The 21,208-nt window shown below is 40.0% G+C and overlaps 1 protein-coding gene across 1 annotated transcript in view; it reads left to right on the top strand.

Moving 5' to 3' along the window:
- The first annotated feature begins 4,024 nt into the window (after window positions 1-4,024).
- The window catches only part of GNAI3 (G protein subunit alpha i3), a 39,129-nt gene continuing 21,945 nt past the window's right edge, over window positions 4,025-21,208 (top strand). Inside the window, exon 1 of the mRNA XM_058538716.1 lies at window positions 4,025-4,244. Coding sequence (XP_058394699.1) covers window positions 4,127-4,244 — 118 coding nt within the window. The 5' untranslated portion in view covers window positions 4,025-4,126. The remainder of the gene's footprint in view (window positions 4,245-21,208) is intronic.

The following is a 21,208-nucleotide window of genomic DNA, read 5'->3' on the forward strand; positions in this document are numbered from 1 at the left end:
ATTTCCTTTTTCAGTATAATTGTCCAGGGAAATCATTGCACCCAAGCAAGGTAAGAAAATGACCCATGTCTTCTCATTTCCTTGCTAGGTTTAACAAGAACTAAATTATAGCCAAGTGTTTCCATTTGAGTTAATAGATCTTTTTTTTAGTTTTAGACCTGAGGTTTCCTTAAAGTGAGAGGACTAGGTATATTCCTCTCCTGAGTTTGACCAGAAGCAGGAGGAAATAGCAATCAGTGTGCATCGAGTAGAAGACAGGAAAGTTGACTACAGCTCTCTGTCTTCCGCCCTCAAGCTTGATCTCAGCAGAAGCAAGACTAAGACTGGATGGCTCTTTCTCCTTGTCTTTTAGGATGAAGAAGTGGAAAGATTGGGGGCTGAAGATAACTTTTTTTATTATAAAAAGTTATACTGATATCATTTAAATTGCTAAGGTGGTTGGATACAGACAGGCCAGGCAATCACCCTGACCAGTAATACTATAAATCTTTTTTTTTTTCTCCCTAGGACTGGCCTTCCTGATCTCTCTCCTCATGGCAGTGACCCACCTCCAGCCCCCTGGACAATCGGGTACAAGAGACTAAGGTTGGGAATGGGAAAGGTGGGGTTTCCATGGTTCATTAAATGCCTCCCTACTCCCATTCATCGCTCTCAAAATTAGCTTCAGTGACAAAGACTTAATCTCTCTCCTATCTGCAGCCCTGGGTTGGAGACAGGGCACAGGAGTTGGGCTCAGCTGTTCACTGATTGAGACTGTAGGAACTGTGTTGGTTGGTATCGGTGGTGGTATTTTCAAGGGAAGGGGAATAATTGCAAACTAGACAGGACATCCATCTGGGACTACCTGTCCATCCCACTTCCCTCAATTGAATCAGGTGACATTAAAGGGTTAAGGTAGGACCAGAGGGTGGTGTGGTCTGTATTTAAACAAATTCCTGGCTCATCGAGCATCTAAGGGGAAGATGTGCTGGTGGGAGTGGGATAGATTCCCTTTGAACAGCCAATAAATAATTTTTATTATAAAAAGTTATACTGATATCAACATTGACTCCTTCAGTTCAATTCAGTGCATAATAGTTGAATACCCAATATTCTCTGGCACTCACACAGAGGATGTAGAGTCACTGCCTTCAAGGAGTTCATAGTCTAATTTGATCAGGTACCTTGTATTTTTACATCTGGTAAAGCAGTACAGAATGTATTTGAGAAATATATTGGAGAATATGCTCTTGGTTCTCACTTCTGAGAGTTCAGTCCATTGCAGCAAGATACGTACATGGAGGCTTCCTGCAGATTGTGAAAAGTATGAGGGTTGTAAATGAAACTCTAGTTGAAGAAAAACAATTTATTAAATGAAACTTGGGCAAATAGCTTTCCCCCTTCAGATCTAGGAAAATTTCCAGGTGTCTGTCTTCCTACTCCTAGACTTACTCTAGTCTAAGGCCTATTACATTGAGGAAATCCCTTGGATAGTATACACTGAGGAGAGTCTCTTGTGATTGAAAAACATACTCTCTCCTCCCTTTTAAGATACACTCATAAGAGAGGAATCTCATTCCTGAACAGGGGGAGAACTCTTCTTCCAAACATCATTGATCAGCTAGTACGGCCTAAGCATTGCCAGCAGGTGGCAGTGTGAGTCCAGCGGAAACAGAAAAGGTGCGGTTCGTGGGGTGGGGGCTCTAAACATTGCCTGGCAGCCATTTTGTTAATTTATTTTGCCTTTTCCTTTGACTTTGCCCTCCAACCCTTCCTTCACATACATCAAAGAAGAAAATTTTAAGTGCAAGGATATCTCTAATTCAGGCTGAAATTTCCTGACACTGTGATCTCACTGGAGTTTATTACAGAATTTGACATACGCTGGTTCATTTGCCCTTTCTTTTTCCCTGAGTGGATCATGAAGGAAATAAAAATTTCTTTTTTATTATGCTGAGAACTTTCCCAACAATTTCTGTCATGACCACCTTCCAGGAGTTTTCTAGTTACCAGGATTGCTTGGTAAAGTTCAAGATGTAATCCTTAGCTGTGAAAGCTGTTCCTGGACAAATTTTGACCTCTCTCATCCACTGAAGAATCAACAGGTTGAGACAACCGTTCCATCACTTTTTGCTGCACCCTAGTGGTGCTGGGGTAACTTTCAATCCTAGATGAAAACCTTCTGTTGTCAGGTCTCCCCAGGTAACATCTTAAAGTGGAATGGTAGAAAAGGGGTGAATTTGGAGTCAGATCCACTTACTCACTGTGTGAACTTGGGAAAGATGCTTAATTTCTCTGAGCCTATTTCCTCATCTGTAAAAATGGGGATAACATTACCTACCTCACAGGGTTGTTGTGAGGATTAAGAGATGACACGTGGAAGCATCTAGCCATACCTGGCAAATAGGAACTCAATAAATATTGGTTTTTCTTCCCTTTCCTCTTGCCCTTTTTCCCCCACAAGTATTGATTATGGGAAAGAAGTCCCTTCTATTCTAACAGGTTTGGGAATGAGTAGACTTTTCAAACTTTGAAGAAAGGGCATTGATAAATTATGGTGGATGAGGCTGTTTAAGGTGGCTCTCAAGAAATCTAATTAATGAATCATCACCTTACACACCTTTCTGTTGCGACTTTACATTCTAAGGTTTAGATTCTATTAGGGAAATAATTTTTTTGTGTGTGTGAGGAAGATCAGCCCTGAGCTAACACCCATGCCAATCCTCCTCTTTTTGCTGAGGAAGACTGGCCCTGGGCTAACATCTGTGCCTATCTTCCTCCACTTTATATGGGATGCTGCCACAACATGGCCTGACAAGCAGTGCATTGGTGCACACCAGGGATGCAAACCTGGGCGGCCAGCAGCTGAGCGTGCGCACTTAACCGCTACGCCATGGGGCCAGCCTGGGGAAACAACTTTTAATCACAGGGAAAGGTTTTGGGGGCTACAAGAGGTACCCTCCCTAGAACGTATAGTGAGAGTATTTGTGGGGCTATGTGGCAGTCAAGGTAATTTAGGGCCACCTTCATGGTAGTACCCAGGATTATAAGTGAAAAAGGTTATCAGTCTGGGGCTTTTATGGGGGATTTATTAATTTTCAGGTGATGCTACAGCTGAGAGGCAAATTCTACTAGAACTTCCCTTTTTGGCTATCACAAAAGGAAATTTTATTAGGAGATTCACAGGATGCACTGGTTTGTTTTGAGGTGTGGGTCAGGGGTTGACTAACCTTGGTACGAATCCTAAGACCCTAACGCAGTACAATCTGTAAGCGCCCAAACTGCCTTATATCGGAGAAAGGCAGCATGGAAACTTTATGGAGGAACTACACGCTTCCCTTTCAGATAATCGAGTACGCTAGCGATTTCAAGTGGCCCTTTGCCAACACAGTAGCTAGGCACCTCTAAAGCCCACAGAAATTCGTATGAAACGGCCCGAGGACCAGGGTCCATTTTGAGAGCAGGAGGCAGTGGGCTAGAGAAGGCAGAAAGGGATCTGAAGTCCTAGGCATGGTCTTACAGATCTCAGATGCGAAGCGTGGCCGGGGCCCAGGCTTTGGAGTTTGTTCCCATCCCAGAGATCTGCCTGAAATGGCCCCGGCAGAGGAACTGTCCTACACTTGGGCAGGGGCCACGGGTCTCTAACGTTAGAGATCAAAGGGGCTTTCTCGCCAGTGAGAAATTCCCAGCAGAAATTCCCGCGCGGGCTGTGGGCTATTATTTGGGAATTCCTCCCACTCACGACCTCGCCACTCACGACCTCGGGAGGGGGTCATGAACTGGAGAAGGCAGTCCCTGGTTTTTCTACAGTTATTCAAATACAGCAGCCGAAAAGGTGAAAGGGGACTAAGGTCGAGCTCGACATGACCTGGCTACCCACGGCACTGCGGCTGAACCTCACCGTCCCTCTCCCCGTACTTCCGCTTCCTCTCGCGCCTCCTCTACCCCACCTAGAGAGGTTCAAGCAGTAACGGCCGAGGGGCGTTTCCGGAAGTGTCGTAAACACCGGATATCCGGTTCCTCCGGGAGCTCCGAAAGCTGACGGAGAGGGCCGCCGCCCAGTAGTAGGCTCTGTGTTAGCCAGCCGAGCTGCGGTTTCTGCGGGGTGTGAGTGAGTCCGGGCCCGGTCCCCTCTCCCGCCGCCGCCATGGGCTGCACGTTGAGCGCCGAAGACAAGGCGGCGGTGGAGCGGAGCAAGATGATCGACCGCAACTTGCGGGAGGACGGGGAGAAAGCGGCCAAAGAAGTGAAGCTCCTGCTACTCGGTGAGGGGCTGGGGGCGGGGCTGGCGGGGTCATCGCGAGGGCCTAGGCACTTGGGAGCCCAGAGCGGGGTCAGGCCGGGCTGGCGGAAAGGACCCCGCAGGGATCTGGAGGGCGTGACGGGCATGGGGCGGGGTGTTGGGTAGGTGGCTGAGGCCCCGGAGGGCGTCATGAGGAGGTGGGGTTTTGGGGTTGTAGGAATTAGGCTGGAGAGAGGGTGTGACTCTGTGCTGAAATTGTGTTTACCGAAGAGAGCTTGGCAGCGTGGGGCAGTAGGACGTTGAGACTGTGTTAGGAATATGGGAAAAGCTCATAAAGGAAAAGCCGATATTAGGGACGGTTTTGCAAGGGGTTGGAGTGCGTTGGTAGCAAGCAGGACGGGGTAGTGTGTTGGGCTTGTATAATGGCTTTTGAGTTTGGAGCGTAGTGCTACTTTATGACAGGATAGAGCTGGGAGGCTTGGATGATTAATGTAAATAGAGAGAGGGGCTGAGACAGAGTGGTCACATAAGGACCCTGTCATTTATTAGAGAGTGGGCATTTTGAACTCTGGGTGAGCTGGAGGAACCCTGGATTTTCCAGGAACATGCAAGTGTGTGGTTGAGATAATGACACGTTCTCATGTATAAAGGAAAAGAGCTTGGGTGCAGAGGCTGTCTGTACTTTTCCAGCTGTTTCTGTAATTTTTGTTCTCTTAAAGTTTTGTAATGCCTTCCCTTGTTTTTATAAAGGAGGAGATGGTGTGAGTTGAGGAAATTTGAGAACTGGCTTGTTTGAGGTTTGTGGCAAAAGGCGTAGTGGACAATAGATTACATATTGGGAGTTGCTGAATAGTTGCTAGGGATGATGTGCTGTGGAAATGGAGTTATCTTAGGATAAATTATGGAATTGGACATATTTACTTTAAAAGCTGTGACAGACTTCTGGTGAACTGTTTTATCTTTTTTGGTCTCTTCAAACTAAAAACATTGGCTTTAGGAATTACTATTTTTTTTACCTGACATTTGTTTTAAGTAGCTTTTACGTACAGTCAGATGCATTTTACTCAGCATGATTAGTTTTAAAATTTTTGTGAGACTGGCTTCTGGAGGCTCAGTTAATCATGTAAAGTACCTAGGCATCCACTTACCAATAAATAAATCAAGCCACATTTCTTTACTATGAGTATTTTCTAGGGATCTTTAGAGGAGAATAAGTAGGAGTAAATGGTTTCTGCAAGCAATAGAACTTTACTTTTTAGAACAATTGACTTTTGAGAAAAAGAAGTCACTTTAGGAGAAGTGCTAGATTTTCATGGTGTAAAACTCCAGAGGACAGAATGTGCCACCATAACCCAAGACTTATCTTGTACTCCAGGATGTGTGGGGTGCCTGTGCTAGTCTCTTCATGATAACATGTTTGGTGGTTTGTAGATTGCAGAAACCCTGGTAACAGCTTTTTGGATATAGGGGGAAGGTTATGTATTGGAGCTTGGGCTCCAGTTTGAATACATGATCTTTCAGAATGCATGAATTTAAATTGTAGTTCTAGATTGCCACTCTCTATGTAGCAGGTATCATTTGTGGATGAGCATGGTCCCTGGCACGTAGTAGATGCTCCTTAAATATTGACTGTCAACCAGCATGAGCCGGCTAATGTTGGATGTTGCTCTTTGGGGGCTTTCAGATGTTTGATGTAAACCATAATATGTACTCAAGGCATTAGCATTGTCTATATTGAGATTGGTTATGAAATTGAAGGTATGTTTTCATCCTTTGTGAGTGTTTTGATTTACATTGACTGTCAGAGATCCCCTCAGGACATTAGCCTATTGTAATATAGTTGTAAACTGTGAGGCTTTCTTCCAAATGGCGGGATTTGGCTGGCAGAACCTATACAAGCAGAACTTGTCCAAATGTCTAGAAAAATCTTTGTTCAGGACTTTTTAAGTAGTGCATTTAATTAAAAACAAAATTAAACACATGATGACCTGGGGAACTTCAAAAGCAGTAAGTAAAAATCCAAGTACTAAAGCATTTGCTTTTAATTGTTATCAATTTCGTTGTTTTAAGAAAGATTTTTTTATGTTCTTGAGCAAGTTAAATCAACAGCTTCAAATAGGTTGCAGAGACAGATGCTCTTGCTTGAACCATATCATAATGCACATATGAAATTAAAATTATCTTCCTTTTTCTATAAGCAAAATGCATACATCACAGTATGTAAGTAATTTTTTTTTTGCTGTAGAATACCCCTTTTGATGTATATGTAAGTCATTTTTACTTCATCACTGAAACTATCAAACTTAGTCTAAGTTGAGAACTGTTTACTTACCCTTGTCTCTCCTGGCACGTAATAGGTGTTCATTAAATCTTACTGTATTTTCTTCCTTGCAGGGATGTAGTATGGCATAATGATTAACCATATGGGTTCTGAAGTCAGACTGTTTTACATTCTAATTCTCATTTATCAGCTATAACCTTGGGAAAGTTATTTACTCAGTTTTTCTCTGCCTCGGTTTCCTCATCTTCAAAATGGAGAAAATAAAGGTACTTTCATAGGATTGCTGTGAGGATTAAATATGATAATAAAGTAGAACACAGCCTGGCACGTAGTATTAGCTCAATGAATATTAACTATTATTGTTATTATTAAATCAAAATGAACGTTACAGATTCTGGGGCCAGCCCGGTGGCGTAGTGGTTAAGTGCGGGCACACAGCTTCTGGGGCCTGGGGTTCACAGGTTCGGATCCCAGGCGTGGACCAACCTACCACGTGTCAAGCCATGCTGTGGTGGCGTCCCATATAAAGTAGAGGAAGATGGGCACCGGTATTAGCCCAGGGCCAATCTTCCTCAGCAAAAGGAGGAAGATTGGCAACAGACATTAGCTCAGGGCCAATCTTCCTCACCAAAAAAAAAAAAAAAAAGAATGTTACAGATTCTGGATACTGTAGAAATTCAAATTAAGAAACTAGTGTTGGCTGAATTAGTTAAGGAAGACTTCAGTTTATAATTCTTTGATTATCTTTGATTTGAATTGCCTTTAGATGTGTTGTTGGGAAGATCTTGATATACCAAATTAGTGTTTAATCATAATATGCTATACAAAGACAAAACTATATTATGCAAAGCTTCCCAACCAGAGTGCAGTGCATAGATGGCATACAAGTGTGCTGTTTGTAAATTTTTTATAGTTTTGAAATTTTAAATCGTTTTTATAACTTTTCAAAATTTTACAACAGTTGAAATGATATTTGAACATATTTGAACGTTATGTGAATCCCTCTGTAAACTTTCTGAATCTGGCAATTGAAAACATTTCGTCTGGAAGGTTTACACCAATTAGTAGTTAATATCATTTGTAATACTTTGTATTTTATTTTTCATGTCATATATGTATATTTTTTTTGATGAGGAATCTTGGCCCTGAGCTAACATCATGCCCATCCTCCTCTATTTTGTATGTGGGACGCCGCCACAGTATGGCTTGATGAGTGGTGCGTAGGTCCACACCTGGGATCCAAACCTGCGAACCCCGGGCCGCCGAAGCAGAGCGTGCAAACTTAACCACTACGCCACTGGGCCAGCCCCTCATGTCATAATTCTGTAATATAAGGAAAATAAATATTATTTTAATCAAGCCCTACCAGCTTACCTCAATAAGCCTTACAAATATTATCATTTTCAGTGTGTGCCATGATGTGACAAAAGTTGGGAAGCACTGATACAATGGTAAGAGCACTGCTTTTGGAGTCACATGAAACTGAATTCAATTCCCACCTCCCACCCCACCTTCAATTTACTGTGGGACCCAGAGCATGCAGCTTAACCATATGAATCTTAATTTTCACATGTATAAAGTGGGGATGATGATGCTTATTTCATAATATGAAATGAGGTAATGTAGGTAAATGCTTAGCAAATAAGTATTCAGTACTGAGGACTTCTGTTATTATGATAATGTTTATGAGGCTTATCATTTCAGCTACTTTTTCAAGGGTATTTCAGAGAGATGTTTTGATTATTTTTCAAATATTAATGTACCCTTTTCAGAGATCTTCAAGGAATTTGAATAAATATTACTGTTTTGTGGTAAAAGGAATTAAATATTATCATTTAGTTTTGTCAGTTATTGAATGATCTACTCCTGTGCTATCAAGATTTCCATTTCTTCATAGTTCCCCTTAGCAGATCTTGAGAAAACATTATTATACAAAATGAGAGTAATGCTTTGTTCTTTAGGATTTTGCTGGTGGTATGGCAAAAAATTAAGTTGCATGATGAGAATTTGAATCATCTAATTCACTTAAACCCTATATTATATAATTGATTATTCACATTTAAATAGTTGCATATTACTGGCCAAATATGCTTACTATTAAAAATCAGACTGTCTTTTGATGAATATGCTATACATTATATCCTCATAGGATGATAGTTTTTATAATGTTTGCCATTTATTTGGCATAAGAGTCACAGAAAGTTGTTAAATTTCTTGTGAGGATGCATCTTGTGTCTGGGCAAAAAAAAAAAAAACTGACAAAAAATAGAACTTCACCTTGCAAAAATTGGTTTGTTTCTTATAAGCACTTATTATTCTTTGTCTTATTTAAATGTATTCATCACTTCTGCAGTCTGAAAATATGGTCCTTTTCAGGAGTTATGATATTGTAGTCTTCTCTGAGTATGCTAATTGTGTAGTGAGTACAGTGATGACCATCGAGTAGGGTGCTTAGTACGTATTAGATTTGACTGGGTATGCAACCTTTTAATCAGGGCTGCAACTATGTTTCCTTAAAAATAATTTTTAGCCTATTAAACGTACTTGCACCATTACAAAACAGTCTTAGTTTTGGGGCAGTTGTCTCTGAGAAAAGTGGTTCCTCTGTTAGAGAAGGTTGGTGAAACCTGAAGCACTGTACTCTTCTCTCTGTCCCTCCCTCATGGTGCTGGGCTCTTTTATCTTCTAGTTTCTTGGAAAGGAAGAGAGTAGATGGGTCTCTGCAGATATTTCCTTTTTTTCCCCAACCTTGTCTCTTCCTTAGCAAGAAGGTTTCTTCCACAGCATGCTTTTTTTTTTAAACCTGGGGTGTCTACCCCTTATGGCTTCAGAAGATCCATGAACTTTATAAAATTGTGAGCAAAATTTGTGGTTATATGCATTTTTCTGGGGAGAGGAATCATATTTTTCATCAGGTTCTTCTTCCACAATGCTACCTGACCTCCATTCCTTTAAAGTCATGGGGCTGGCCCTGTGGCATAGTGGTTAAGTGCCTGCGCTCCACTGCTGGCAGCCTGGGCTCGGATCCCGGTGCGCGGTGTCCCATATAACGTAGAGGAAGATGGGCACGGATGTTAGCCCAGGGCCAGTCTTCCTCAGCAAAAAGAGGAGGATTGGCATGGTTGTTAGCTCAGAGCTGATCTTCCTGAGGGGGACAAAAAAAAAAGTCCTCATCTTTGACCAGGAAAATCAGTAGTTGGGCAAAATTGGAATGTTCAAAATGCAAAAGAAGAATCCTAGACATTGTGAGAGTCTTTTTATTTCCTCTTTTAGAGGACAGTTGTTTACTTGGAGTTTGTGAGGAATCTGTTTTCTTGTACTTGAGATGGCTTCTCTTTATTCCATTCCTCCAGTGAATTAATGAACTACTCGCTGCCATTTACCTCAAGTCAGTATATCTGAAAAAACTTGCCTCACCTCTTCGCTTCTCTCCCCAAGATCCACCTGTTGGGAACTTTTCTTTTCCAGCATCATCATTCTCAAAATCATCTAGGCTGAAAACTGTACTCATTTTTTTAACTTCTCTCTTGCTCTCATTCTTCTAAGCAGTCAGTTGCCAAGTCCCATGACTCAGTTGTTACCAGATTTTTGGATTTGCTGGACCTGTAAAATTAGTTTTTTTTGTTATTGTTGACTGACTTAGGATTCCAACATTTTATTTTTCTTAGTAAATACAGTTTAAAAATATCCCAGACTACCATTTACTATTTAGTTCCCTTTCTTCCATGAAACCTTTTTGATGCTGTGAATTGGGTATGATTTGTTACTCTCTTTGAAACCTCATAGTACTTTTTATCCCTTTTAGAGTCTGCTTTATATTATGGTTATTTGTATACTTAGTTGCTCCTAACTATATGGCCCTTGAGGCCAGAGAGAACTAGGTATTTCTCAGCTTTATATCTGTGGCAGGACCTAATATAATCCTAAGGTGTTGGCTTGTAAGGAATAGAAACTCACTCATACTTGTTCCAGTCAAGGAGGGGTTTATTGAAAGGACACAGTAGGCAACTTCATAGGCATCAGACATCCAAGGAGAGAGAAGAAATGAAATACAGCCAGGTCGCCTGCTGTACATGGACTGTGATACGGGCGCCCTCTCCCCGTTTCTCCTGGAGCAGAATGGTCACTTGCTCTGCTTTGTTGGTAAGTCACCTCTTCAGATCAGCTTTCACCGCTCACTTGTGACTTCTTTGCCCCTGTCCCCCCTCCCCTCCAATCTTCAGCTTTGGCTCACCTCTGGCACATGCTGCCTGACCTAGTAATTCAAGTGCTTCATGTCATCTGACTCAGATTCCCAGGATCCCCATTCCAGGTTCCTGGGAAAGAATATCAGATTGGTCCAGCCTTGTCAGGTGCCCAGCACAATTTAGTCAGCTGTGGTGGGAATATGGCAGGGTTGATGGGGTATCATGAGTTTCATAAGGCTGACCCTTTCAAGGATTGGATGGGTCAAATTCTCTATTAAAAAGGCATGGCTAGAGGGGCCTGGCCCCCTGGTGTAGCGGTTGGGTGCGCACACTCCGCTGCTGGCAGCCTGGGTTCGGATCCCGGTGCGCACCAACGCACCACTTGTCAGGCCATGCTGTGGCGGCATCCCACATAAAGTGGAGGAAGATGGGCACGGATGTTAGCTCAGGGCCAGTCTTCCTCAGCAGAAAGAGGAGGATTGGCATGGATGTGATGTTAGCTCAGGGCTGATCTTCCTCACAAAAAAAAACAACAACAAAAAAACAAAAACAAAAAAATAAAAAATGTTTGAAAAAATAAAAGGCACAGCTAGAGAGTTAATGATTAATAGATGACAATGCGTACCACCTAGTAGACACTTATTAAATATAAGTTGAACTTAATGGAATGAGATGGAAATATTGAGGAACTAAACATATTACTGCTTTAGGTTTTCATTAATTCACAAGAACATACTTGCTGATTCTCAATATTAAGTTGTCATTTTGTGTGGTTATGTGATGTAATTAAATTCAACTTGTGGTAGGATGCAGGATTTTAAACTCGCATTAGCAACATATTCAACTCAGAATAGTTAGTGTCACCTGAATTTAATTACCTTCGATTTTAATTCATAAATTAATTTTTTAATGCATATAATCAGTTCAAGGTCTATGCTTCATCATACCTGCTTTTTCCTGCCTAGTTTTTTCCCCCGCTGTTTTTATGAGCACCAGAAAATTGTCCAAAGCTCAGGGAAGAGGTAAAACAAATTGGTTTGCTCATTGTTAATAACCTTGCTTAGAGGTTTTTATTAGGGAGCAGGTAAAAAACATTTGGCAAAGCAGATTGCTCATAGATTTTAGCTATCCATGCTCGGTCTTCTCCTTATGTTTAGTTAGTTTAGTTATGTTTTATTGAGGAGCGGGGCTTGTTGAGGGGAGTGGGGAGGAAGAGATGCTTTAAGTGCTCAGGAGCTAGAATATTAGGAATAAAGACGAAAAAATAAAAATATGGATCTCACAAGAAATGTCTAGTGCAGTGACACTAAATTTGTTCAGATTACTGAAGTTTGTTTTAAAATTTGTTTTCTAGTCAGCAGTTAGCACTAATAAAATACGTCTCTTTGGACTGGTAACTCAAGTCAGAAATAGGAGATACCATGTAATAATATAGGGCAAAGAGACTGAAAATTGGGTGATTAGTCCTAATCTCTGAGCTTTCTTTTCCTTTCTCTGTACAGTGAGGTCCAATCTCAGGGTCCTTTTTCTGTGAAGTTAATATTATCAACCGGATGGAATATTTTAGCAAGTTATAAAGAGGGCTTTTTTGGTGCTTCTATTTCTCCTATTCTTGAGTTTGATTGAAATTAGTTTGACATAGTAATGCTGTTTAGGAAGATAGTTAAAAAGTGAAGTTAAAAACTTGAAAGACATAAATTCGTAAAATACCCAGATTGTAAATGTTCAAGAGAATATAAAGAAAAGAAATTCTTCTAGTATTTGATTTCCCCTCCACTTTTAACTGTCTTCATCTTGGTATAATTCTTTTTCAGTGTTTAGCAAGTTAGAGTTATCTTTAAGCCTTTATCTATCCAGGCTATCCGGTTACCTGCTTAGCAATCATCTGTATCATTTCTGTAATTCAAGCTGCTTGAACTGAATAACATTGTATTAGGATCACTATTTAATTGTTCTGGTTTTGATACAGTGCTCTATGTAAATGAAGTATCTTATTTTCCGTGTCTTGCAATTAAGCTGTAACAGACATAAATATATCTGATATGACCCAAGCAAAGAAGGATACCAAAAAGACCAAATTTGTTTGACTTGTTCTGAATAATGGCTTAGTGATCTTAGAAAGAAGTTTCGGGAGGATATAGTCTTTAGACATGAATTTCCTCTGATTTCCAAGTTAAATTTGGAAGATACTTAGAAGTTTAAGAGAGATTGTTAAGGATTAGCTGAGATGTTGTTGTACTCATTGACCCATTACCATTTTGCTGCTGTGGGTCTCTTTTTGTAACCGACTCTAATTCTCAAATGGGTCGATGTTTTGAATATTCATACAAAAGTCTTTTAGTTTTTTGAAGGTTAGTATTTTACATCTCAAAAAATTCTTATTGCTTAACTTAAAACTAGACAGTATTCTAAGTTTTTTCTAGCTGTCCATGAAATTTTCTAGCTGTAGTGTCAGGCATGTCTCACCATGATCAAAACATACTCTAATTGTATATTTAAATTGTGCTTGTATCTCCTACTTTTATTTATGTGGCCTGCTGTTAATACTTATTACACTGGTGCTATAGGGACTATTTATATCAGACTTCTTTAAAATTACCTTCTTTTTAAATTAATTATTTAATTAATTAAATTACCTACTTCTTTAAAATAAAAAGGTAGCTTGATTCTTGTCATCTTGTAATTAACCTTCCTGTAATGGTTGAATTTTAAAATTAAAATAATATTCCATTGAATTCTAAGAACTTACTATGGAAATGTTACACTGTATTTGGATTTCTGTTTTAGTCATGTACTGATATCCCTAGTTTTTATTTTTTTTATTAAATGGATAGTGTTGTATGGAAATGGATTTTGCCCAGGTCCTTGGAAATTGCATTTTACAAATTACTGTAAATTACGGAAGTATTGTTTTAGAGTGACATACCTTTAATAGAACATTTCCCCCTCTATTTCTTAAAGTTAGAATGTGGGAATCATTAACGTCAAAACAGGGCTCTGTTTGATGTAGTGAGATAATTACTACCATGGTTTACATAGATAATGTAGTTCTGACGTATGTGATATGATAGTGCAGTCTTAAACTTTCTGTGGAAGTTATTTCAATGTTGAGTTATGTGTTTCTGAAAATAAAGATTGAACTACTTCAGTTTAATGATGTAAATCTGTTTCACCATTTTGCAGCATTAATAAATCCTCCCAGGTGTTGGTTCATTTCAGTTTGTTAAAAAATAACTTCCTTCCTTCTTTCTTCTACTTCCAAGAAGAGAGATATATTTCTTATTCTTTTATTTTTGTTACTATGGTTATAATTAAAATCCACATTCATGTTCTCATTAATATTTGTAGTTCTTTCAACTTTTTCTAGACTACTTAAAAGTTTTTTTCATAAACTTCTTATTTTGGAATAATTTTAGATTTATAGGAAAGTTGCAAAGATAGTGCACAGAGGTCCTGTATCCTCTTCACCTGGTTTCCCTTAGTGTTGATGTCTTACATAGCTGTGGTACATTTGTCAACACCAGGAGATTAATCTTGGTGCGTTAATGTTAACTAAACTTCACACTTTATTTGGATTTCAGCAGTTTTTCCACTGATGTTCTTTTTCTGTTCCAGAATCCTATCCAGGACACTGCATTGCAGTTTAGTCAAGGCTACTTTTTACTGAGCTTTTTGGTTTTCAGTGTTGCACTGTTCAGAAGGAGGCTCATTTATTAACTTATTTACGATTAGTTTTCTCTCTCTGCTAGTCTTATATGTGCACAGGTACTTTCCTAGCCTGGAGATATAAATGAGAAATAGACAAAACTCTTAAGCACTTCAAGTTTTGGAGATATGCAAGTAAACAATGGTAATATATGTAGAATGTGGTTACAGAAAGAGTAGCCAATTTTGGAAGGAAAAGGAGGGAGACATATCAGGGAAGTCTTCCCAGAGGAAGCGATGTTTGAGATGGACCTTGAAGATGTAAATAGAAACTCTTAAGGCGGAGACTGGAGAGAAGTGCATCCAGAGGGAATAGTATGTACAAAGGCTCAGAAACATAAGTGAGCAAATAGTTAAATTTGCCTGGAATGAAGGGTTGGTATAGGAGAACTGTAGAGATAAGGCTGGAAAGGTAAGCAGGGGATTTAGAGAGTGTTGATTTGAATTTTTTGTAGCTATATTTTAAGCTGTATTTTATTTTGTATATATAAATAGGTAAGTAGTGATAAATATAGATATAACTTGAGGGAAATCGGCTAGAGACTTTGCATTCTCCTCCCTCTTATTACTTGCCTTTTTTGCCATTCCAGTACTAATTCATGCTGTAACAAAAGGTTAGTAGAACTAAATACATATATGAAAGCCAAATTTTGGGGGGTTTTGACTTAGCAGCATTGGTGAGCATTCATATGGTAAAGAAAATTGAAATTGTAGGCATTTTTCTGGTCTGGCAACTCAATCTATAATATTTTGCTATTGCTGAATTTTTAAAGTGTGGTATTAGTTTACATTCGATTAAATAGGCAGGTAGAAAAGTGCTGTATGCTGCCATCATTGTTTGAGAGAGTTAGGTGGGGGTATGATTCTAACATTTTTAAATGTAGAATTTTGGGATATATGGGTTTTGGTGAATGGATTTAATGTTACAGGTAACTTTGGAGGACATCTCCATTACATATGAACACTTATTTGTATGGGTTAAAATGAATATTTTACATTTCTATGTCACAAGAAAATTTTGAGGCAGAGCTAGTAGGAAATGTACCTTTGCAAAAATAGTTTTCAGTCATGTTGTATGTACATACCATATAATTTAGCGTTAGCACCAAAATGGCTTTTTGTTGCCCTGCTTTCAAAGAAGTAAAAGGAAACTTACTCACCAGAGGCCATAATTAGAACATTTGAGGCGGCCAGAGGATAATCCCCCTCTTTGCTCACAAATGACTGCTGTCTAAAGCATTCTTTTTATATTCCACGAAAGTGAGGAAGAAATCCCACTTTTCCTTCTTTTTTTTTTTGTGAGGAGGACCAGCCCTGAGCTAACATCCAATGCCAATCCTCCTCTTTTTTGCCGAGAAAGACTGGCCATGGGCTAACGTCCATGCCCATCTTCCTCCACTTTATATGGGATGCCACCATAGCATGGCTTGCCAAGCAGTGTGTCAATGCGTGCCCGGGATCCAAACCGGCGAACCCCGGGCCGCCACAGTGGAGCACGCGCGCTTAACCGCTTCCGCCTTCGGGCCGGTCTCCCGACTTTTCCTTCTTAACTGGCCAGTTGCCCAAAGAGAACATATGATCTTTAGCAACGTTCAAGTTACCTTGTTCGTATTCTCAAGTGATAACATTTTGAGGAGAGCTACTTGGCTAAGTGAGCTGCCTCTTTTTTTTTTTAAACCTTAATGAAACCAGCATCTACCTTAGGTGATTTATGAATGTTAAAATGGCTATTAGCTTTTGGCTTTATGGTTTATACGGCTTGTAAAATGATAGGATCATGTCCATGTAATTGATGAAGATGTGAAACTGAACAAACCATACACTACTATGTAAGCAGAACATATTTTGGTTGTTAGTGGTTTTTTAAATATCTCCTCCTCCCTTGTTGCATATTTCCCTTCTAGAACTATTTAGTGAAAAAGTAACTGATATTGGAAAGGGACACATAGGTGGCTTCAAACATAACTGATAATATTTAATGTTTTATGCTGGGTGATAGGTACACAGATGTTTGTTACACATATGCCATAAATATTCTCTTTTATGTATTCAACATTTAATAAAAACAACTTAAGGGGCCAGCCCGGTGGCGTAGTGTTTAAGTTCACATGCTCTGCTTCAGTCGCCCGGGGTTTTCACGTTCACATCCTGGGTGCAGACTGACACACTGCTTGTCAAGCCATGCTATGGTGGCATCCCACATACAAAATAGAGGAAGAAGGGCACAGATATTAGCTCAGAGCCAATCTTCCTCAGCAAAAAAAAAAAAAAACCCACAAAATTTTTTAGAGGCCAAAAAAACGGTAATTGATTCTAGTTAACTTAAAGCCAGTTCCATTCAGGATTTTTTTTTTTTTTTTTGGTCACAAGGAATAGAAAACTCATTCAGAGAGTTGGGCGAGGGCTGATTGTTAGAATGTAGAGAGGTTTAGTGGGAACACAGGGAGAGTTGAAGAACCAGGCTGCAGGAACTGAGGCAGCTCTGGCGTTGGCCAGGCAGTTATCTCTGCCTTTCTTGTGTTTCTGTCTCTTTCTCCTTGTCTTCACCGTTTCTGCCTCTTTTTGTTTTCTTGTCTTCACTTGTTCTCCTTTGTCTCTTCCTCTCTTTTTTGTCTCCTGGGTCACGTTCATTCTCTTTCCTCACTCACTTTCTCTCTTTTCTTTTGTGTGTGCTCTTTCTCCTCTCAAATGGCACTCTGAGTCTCTTTGCACATTTGTCTATTCTCTTTTCTCTTCAGACCAACTTCCTGTGAATCCTTCCTTTATGACATTGGTGTGCATGAAGCCCTATAATTGTAGACTAGGTTTTCACACATTGTAACCTCGCAGCTAGGATGACTTTTTCTGTATCTCTGTGCAGATTCTTCAGATAATCTGATTGGTTCTACTCATCTTTTGGAGCTAGGTTGCACAGGGTGTAGACCCTTCATGCGCCTGTGACTGGGTGACTCCTGTGTCAGGTATTTACTCCTTATCCAATCACAGAGGGGCATGGCCCAGATCAGGTAGGCCATTGCCTACTGAGGAAGTGAAGTGTAGGAATTTCTCTAGAAGAGGTTGTTGGCAGGCCAGTGTTCTGAAATTCTAATATATCAATTAAGTTTTGTCAAAAATTTCTTATACCATCTGTGCTTTAAGCCTTTTTGGTGATTGGTATATGATTGCTTCTCAGGAAAATCTTTTTCAGAGAAGAGATCCATTATCTCTGTCCCAGTCACAACTCACTGCTATCTTTTATCGTTAAGATACTTGTTCATTCATTCATTCACTGAACAAATCTTTAATGAGTACTCACTGTGTTTCATGCACTCTTTTAGGTGTTGGGATACGGGGTGGAAAGGACAGATTTATAGCAGTTTATTTCACTGAAGTGGGTGGTGGGTATAAGGGAGCTGAAAGTAAGGTTTAGAGGGGAATAGGGAGAATAGGAGGCTTGTGAGTGAGTTCAAGTTTATTGTCAGGCATAGTTGTGGGTTGAGAGTTGAAGACATTGCCAGGAATGGATGTGAGGCTGAGTAAAGATAGCAGAGGAGTAGAAATCTTCTGTTTCTGTTAACTGCCCACATTGAAAATTCCATCCATTGCAACTGGCATTTGCAAAATGTGGTTAGGCAACTACTGAATCTCACTCAAGCTATTCATCTCACAGTTATTATGTGCCTACTCCATCCTAGGTTGTGCTCTAAATTGAGGGGTGGGGGTGTACAGACGCAAAAAGAAGGCACTATTTTGTGCTTTCGAGGAGTGTGCTTTTGAGTTTAGGACTAGTAGAGTCCTAAACAGGCACAAACCCAAATACTTACAATAGGGGCCAGCCCCTATTGGCGGTTGGGTGCGCATGCTCCGCTACTGGCGGCCCGGGTTCGGATTCCGGGCGCACACCAATGCACCGCTTGTCCGGCCGTGCTGAGGTGGCGTCCCACATACAGCAACTAGAAGAATGTGCAACTATGACGTACAACTGTCTACTGGGGCCTTGGGGAGAAAAAGGGAAAAAAAGGAGGAGGATTGGCAGTAGATGTTAGCTCAGGGCCAGTCTTCCTCAGCGAAAAGAGGAGGATTGGCATGGATGTTGGCTCAGGGCTAATTCTTCCTCAGGGGGAAAAAAAAAAAATTACAATAATCTGACCAAGTATTAGTGTTATGGTGTTTGACACTGACCTGTAGGGTCAGGTTGAGCCTGGTCAGGGTGCCCTTGAGGGAGAAGTACACAGGCCTGGAAGAGTTTTCAGGTCGTGTCAAAAGAGTTTCATTACCTTTTAATCAAAATCAAGAAAACCAATTAGCAGCTTATGAAAAGCAAGGAGATTAGGAGCTGGAAAGGTAGTCAAATAATTTTTAGAGTAGGTAGAGCTGGCTAGAAAAATGAGATGAGGTAGCTGGGAAGGACAATTTGGGACTTAATTTTGCAAATTAACCTCTGGGACTGATGCTGAAAGGAAGTAATCTATGCCAGCCATCAGCGTGGGAGTAACAACTCTGTTAAAAGGAAATGGGGAAGGCTTCAGCAACAGTTGAAGTTTAAGCTGAACAGGGTTTTCAAGGATGTTCATATGCAGAGGCTTGGCATGTTTACAGGGACAGGGGGCTGAATGAAGAAATTGTTCTGATATTTTAGGCTATGGAAACTTGCTATTTCACAAGAAAAGTAGATCTCACTTCTCCTATGAGACCATAAATTCCTAAATTTATTTGTATTTGAAGTCTCAGTGTCCAGCAGTTCCAGGCACATACGAGACATGTTTGTTAAAAAAAAGAATGAATAACAATTTTTATTTGCTCCATGACATTTTTCCCATCTGTAATTCTGCTAGCCTTTTCTTTTACTGAATTAGGAAGCAACTGGTTTTTGTATTAAATACGATACCTTGAAAAGCATTTTGAATGAAATGTCATTTTTAACCTTAATCTGAATTTTTATTCTGTAAACTGCTTATGCCTGTCAATAAAAAGGAATCAGTGGGAGCAATAGATAATCTTATTATTGGAAGTAGCATGGACTGTGCTCCTGTGATCTTTAGTTATAGGTATTCACATTTTTTTTTTAAAAGAATAGCAATCTTAACTCGAGTGTTCTGTCAGTTTGAGAGTATGTAATTATAGAATACCCTTGAGCATGAATATAGGAGGTTGGTTGCCAGACAACTCTTCCTTCCTTCCTGTTGCTGTGCTCTTTCATTCTTTCTACTCTTTGTCCCTTCTTGATCAGGAGTGCATGTTGGAGAACATGCTGCTGACTGTATTGTGGAAGCTATTTTGAATGGTTAGGTAATAGGAAGATATGGATCCATGGTTTGATTTGAAGCTTCGGTGTGTCAGAATTAGAGATTCAGTCTGCTTTTAGCATTATAATTATAATCATAGAATATTAGAGTGCAACAATCGAGGGCATGTAGGCCAAAGCCCTTCACATTTTATATATAAGGAGACAGGCATTGTGAAATTAGGTGACTTGCCCAGGATCATCACACAGTTGGTCATGGCAGAGCTTGGACTGAAATCTACTCTTCCATAGAGTTTATTACTACATGGTATCATTAACTAAAAAAGTCTTTGTAAATGAAGTTAGAAAGAAAAATCAAATTTATTTGCTGACCAGGCTTTTAACTTTCTTTGAGACAGAGGCTGTCTGTGCCTATTCTAGTCCTGTGTTCCCATATATCTGATAATGGGGGCCTGTAGAGAGACCAAGAGAGTGTCTTGGTCTAGCATTGGCTAGAGGGTTATCCAAAAATAGTGCCATATTGGGACTTAGCTGGGCAGACCTCCAGAAAAGGGGCTGTGCTCTAGTTATAATCCTGGGCTTTTAGAAGTTTCAAGATTTCTCCACAGAAGCAAACATTTGAAAGGAAAAAGAGATGTTACAGGTGTCACTGTAATAACCACTGGTACACGTGGTAGTGGTGCAAAGGCCTGTGAGGAAACTTCAAGGAAAGCTGTAGAGGTATGGATGGATGAGAGGTGTGGGAGAGGAGGTAGTAGACAGGAGTATCTAGGGCTGAAAATAGATTTAAGGAAGAGAGTGTTTTTGTTGCTCAGGGTCGGGTGGAGAAAACGACTGACGCTTTGATACAGTTTGCTGTAGCTTTTAGGTTACAAGTTGCTGTGTAAGTGTGTGACTCCAGACTCCATCTAGGGACTTTTTATTGTGAAACTGCTGCTAAGTTTCACAATAACTACTGGAATTTTGAACCAACATCAGTATCCAAGGTGTTTTTATTAAATTAGACTCTTTGGGCCTTAACATTACTTGGTGGTATTCCAAACAGTGAAAACAGCATTCACAACTAATAGCTGGTTAGCATTTATTGAATACCTACTCTGTGCCAGGCACTGTTCTAAGCGTCTTCTGTTGACCCCTGTTTTACAGATGAGGAAATTCATTGTGCCTGAAGGCACAGAATTCTAAAAGAGTGTAATATACTCATGTACCTTCTTTGGACTGGCTTTAAGTTTTCTTTTAGTCAAAATGAAAGAGAGAAAAGAGAGAAGGCATCAGGTGGCAGAGTGTTTTTGAGTATCAGCCATCTTTCAGGGTTAATTTTTAAAATCACTCTGTATGCAAGCTGAATGTGTTTACTCATATATGATAAGGATTTATTTATATTAGCAGTTCACTGACCTTTTAAAAAAATCTTGCAAAGAAATCATTGCCCTCTCTCATTTTTCATACCCATAATGTAGTATATGTTGTGGGAAGAAATAGGTGAGCATGTGATATGGTGCCTGCTCTCAAGGAGCACCTTAAAAATTTAATTTAGGTTGTGTTTAGGTAAATATAATGATTCTGCATTAGAATATGTACTGGGGGGC

This window comes from Diceros bicornis, chromosome 4 (genome assembly GCF_020826845.1).
Source record: "Diceros bicornis minor isolate mBicDic1 chromosome 4, mDicBic1.mat.cur, whole genome shotgun sequence".
Lineage (NCBI taxonomy): Eukaryota > Metazoa > Chordata > Mammalia > Perissodactyla > Rhinocerotidae > Diceros > Diceros bicornis.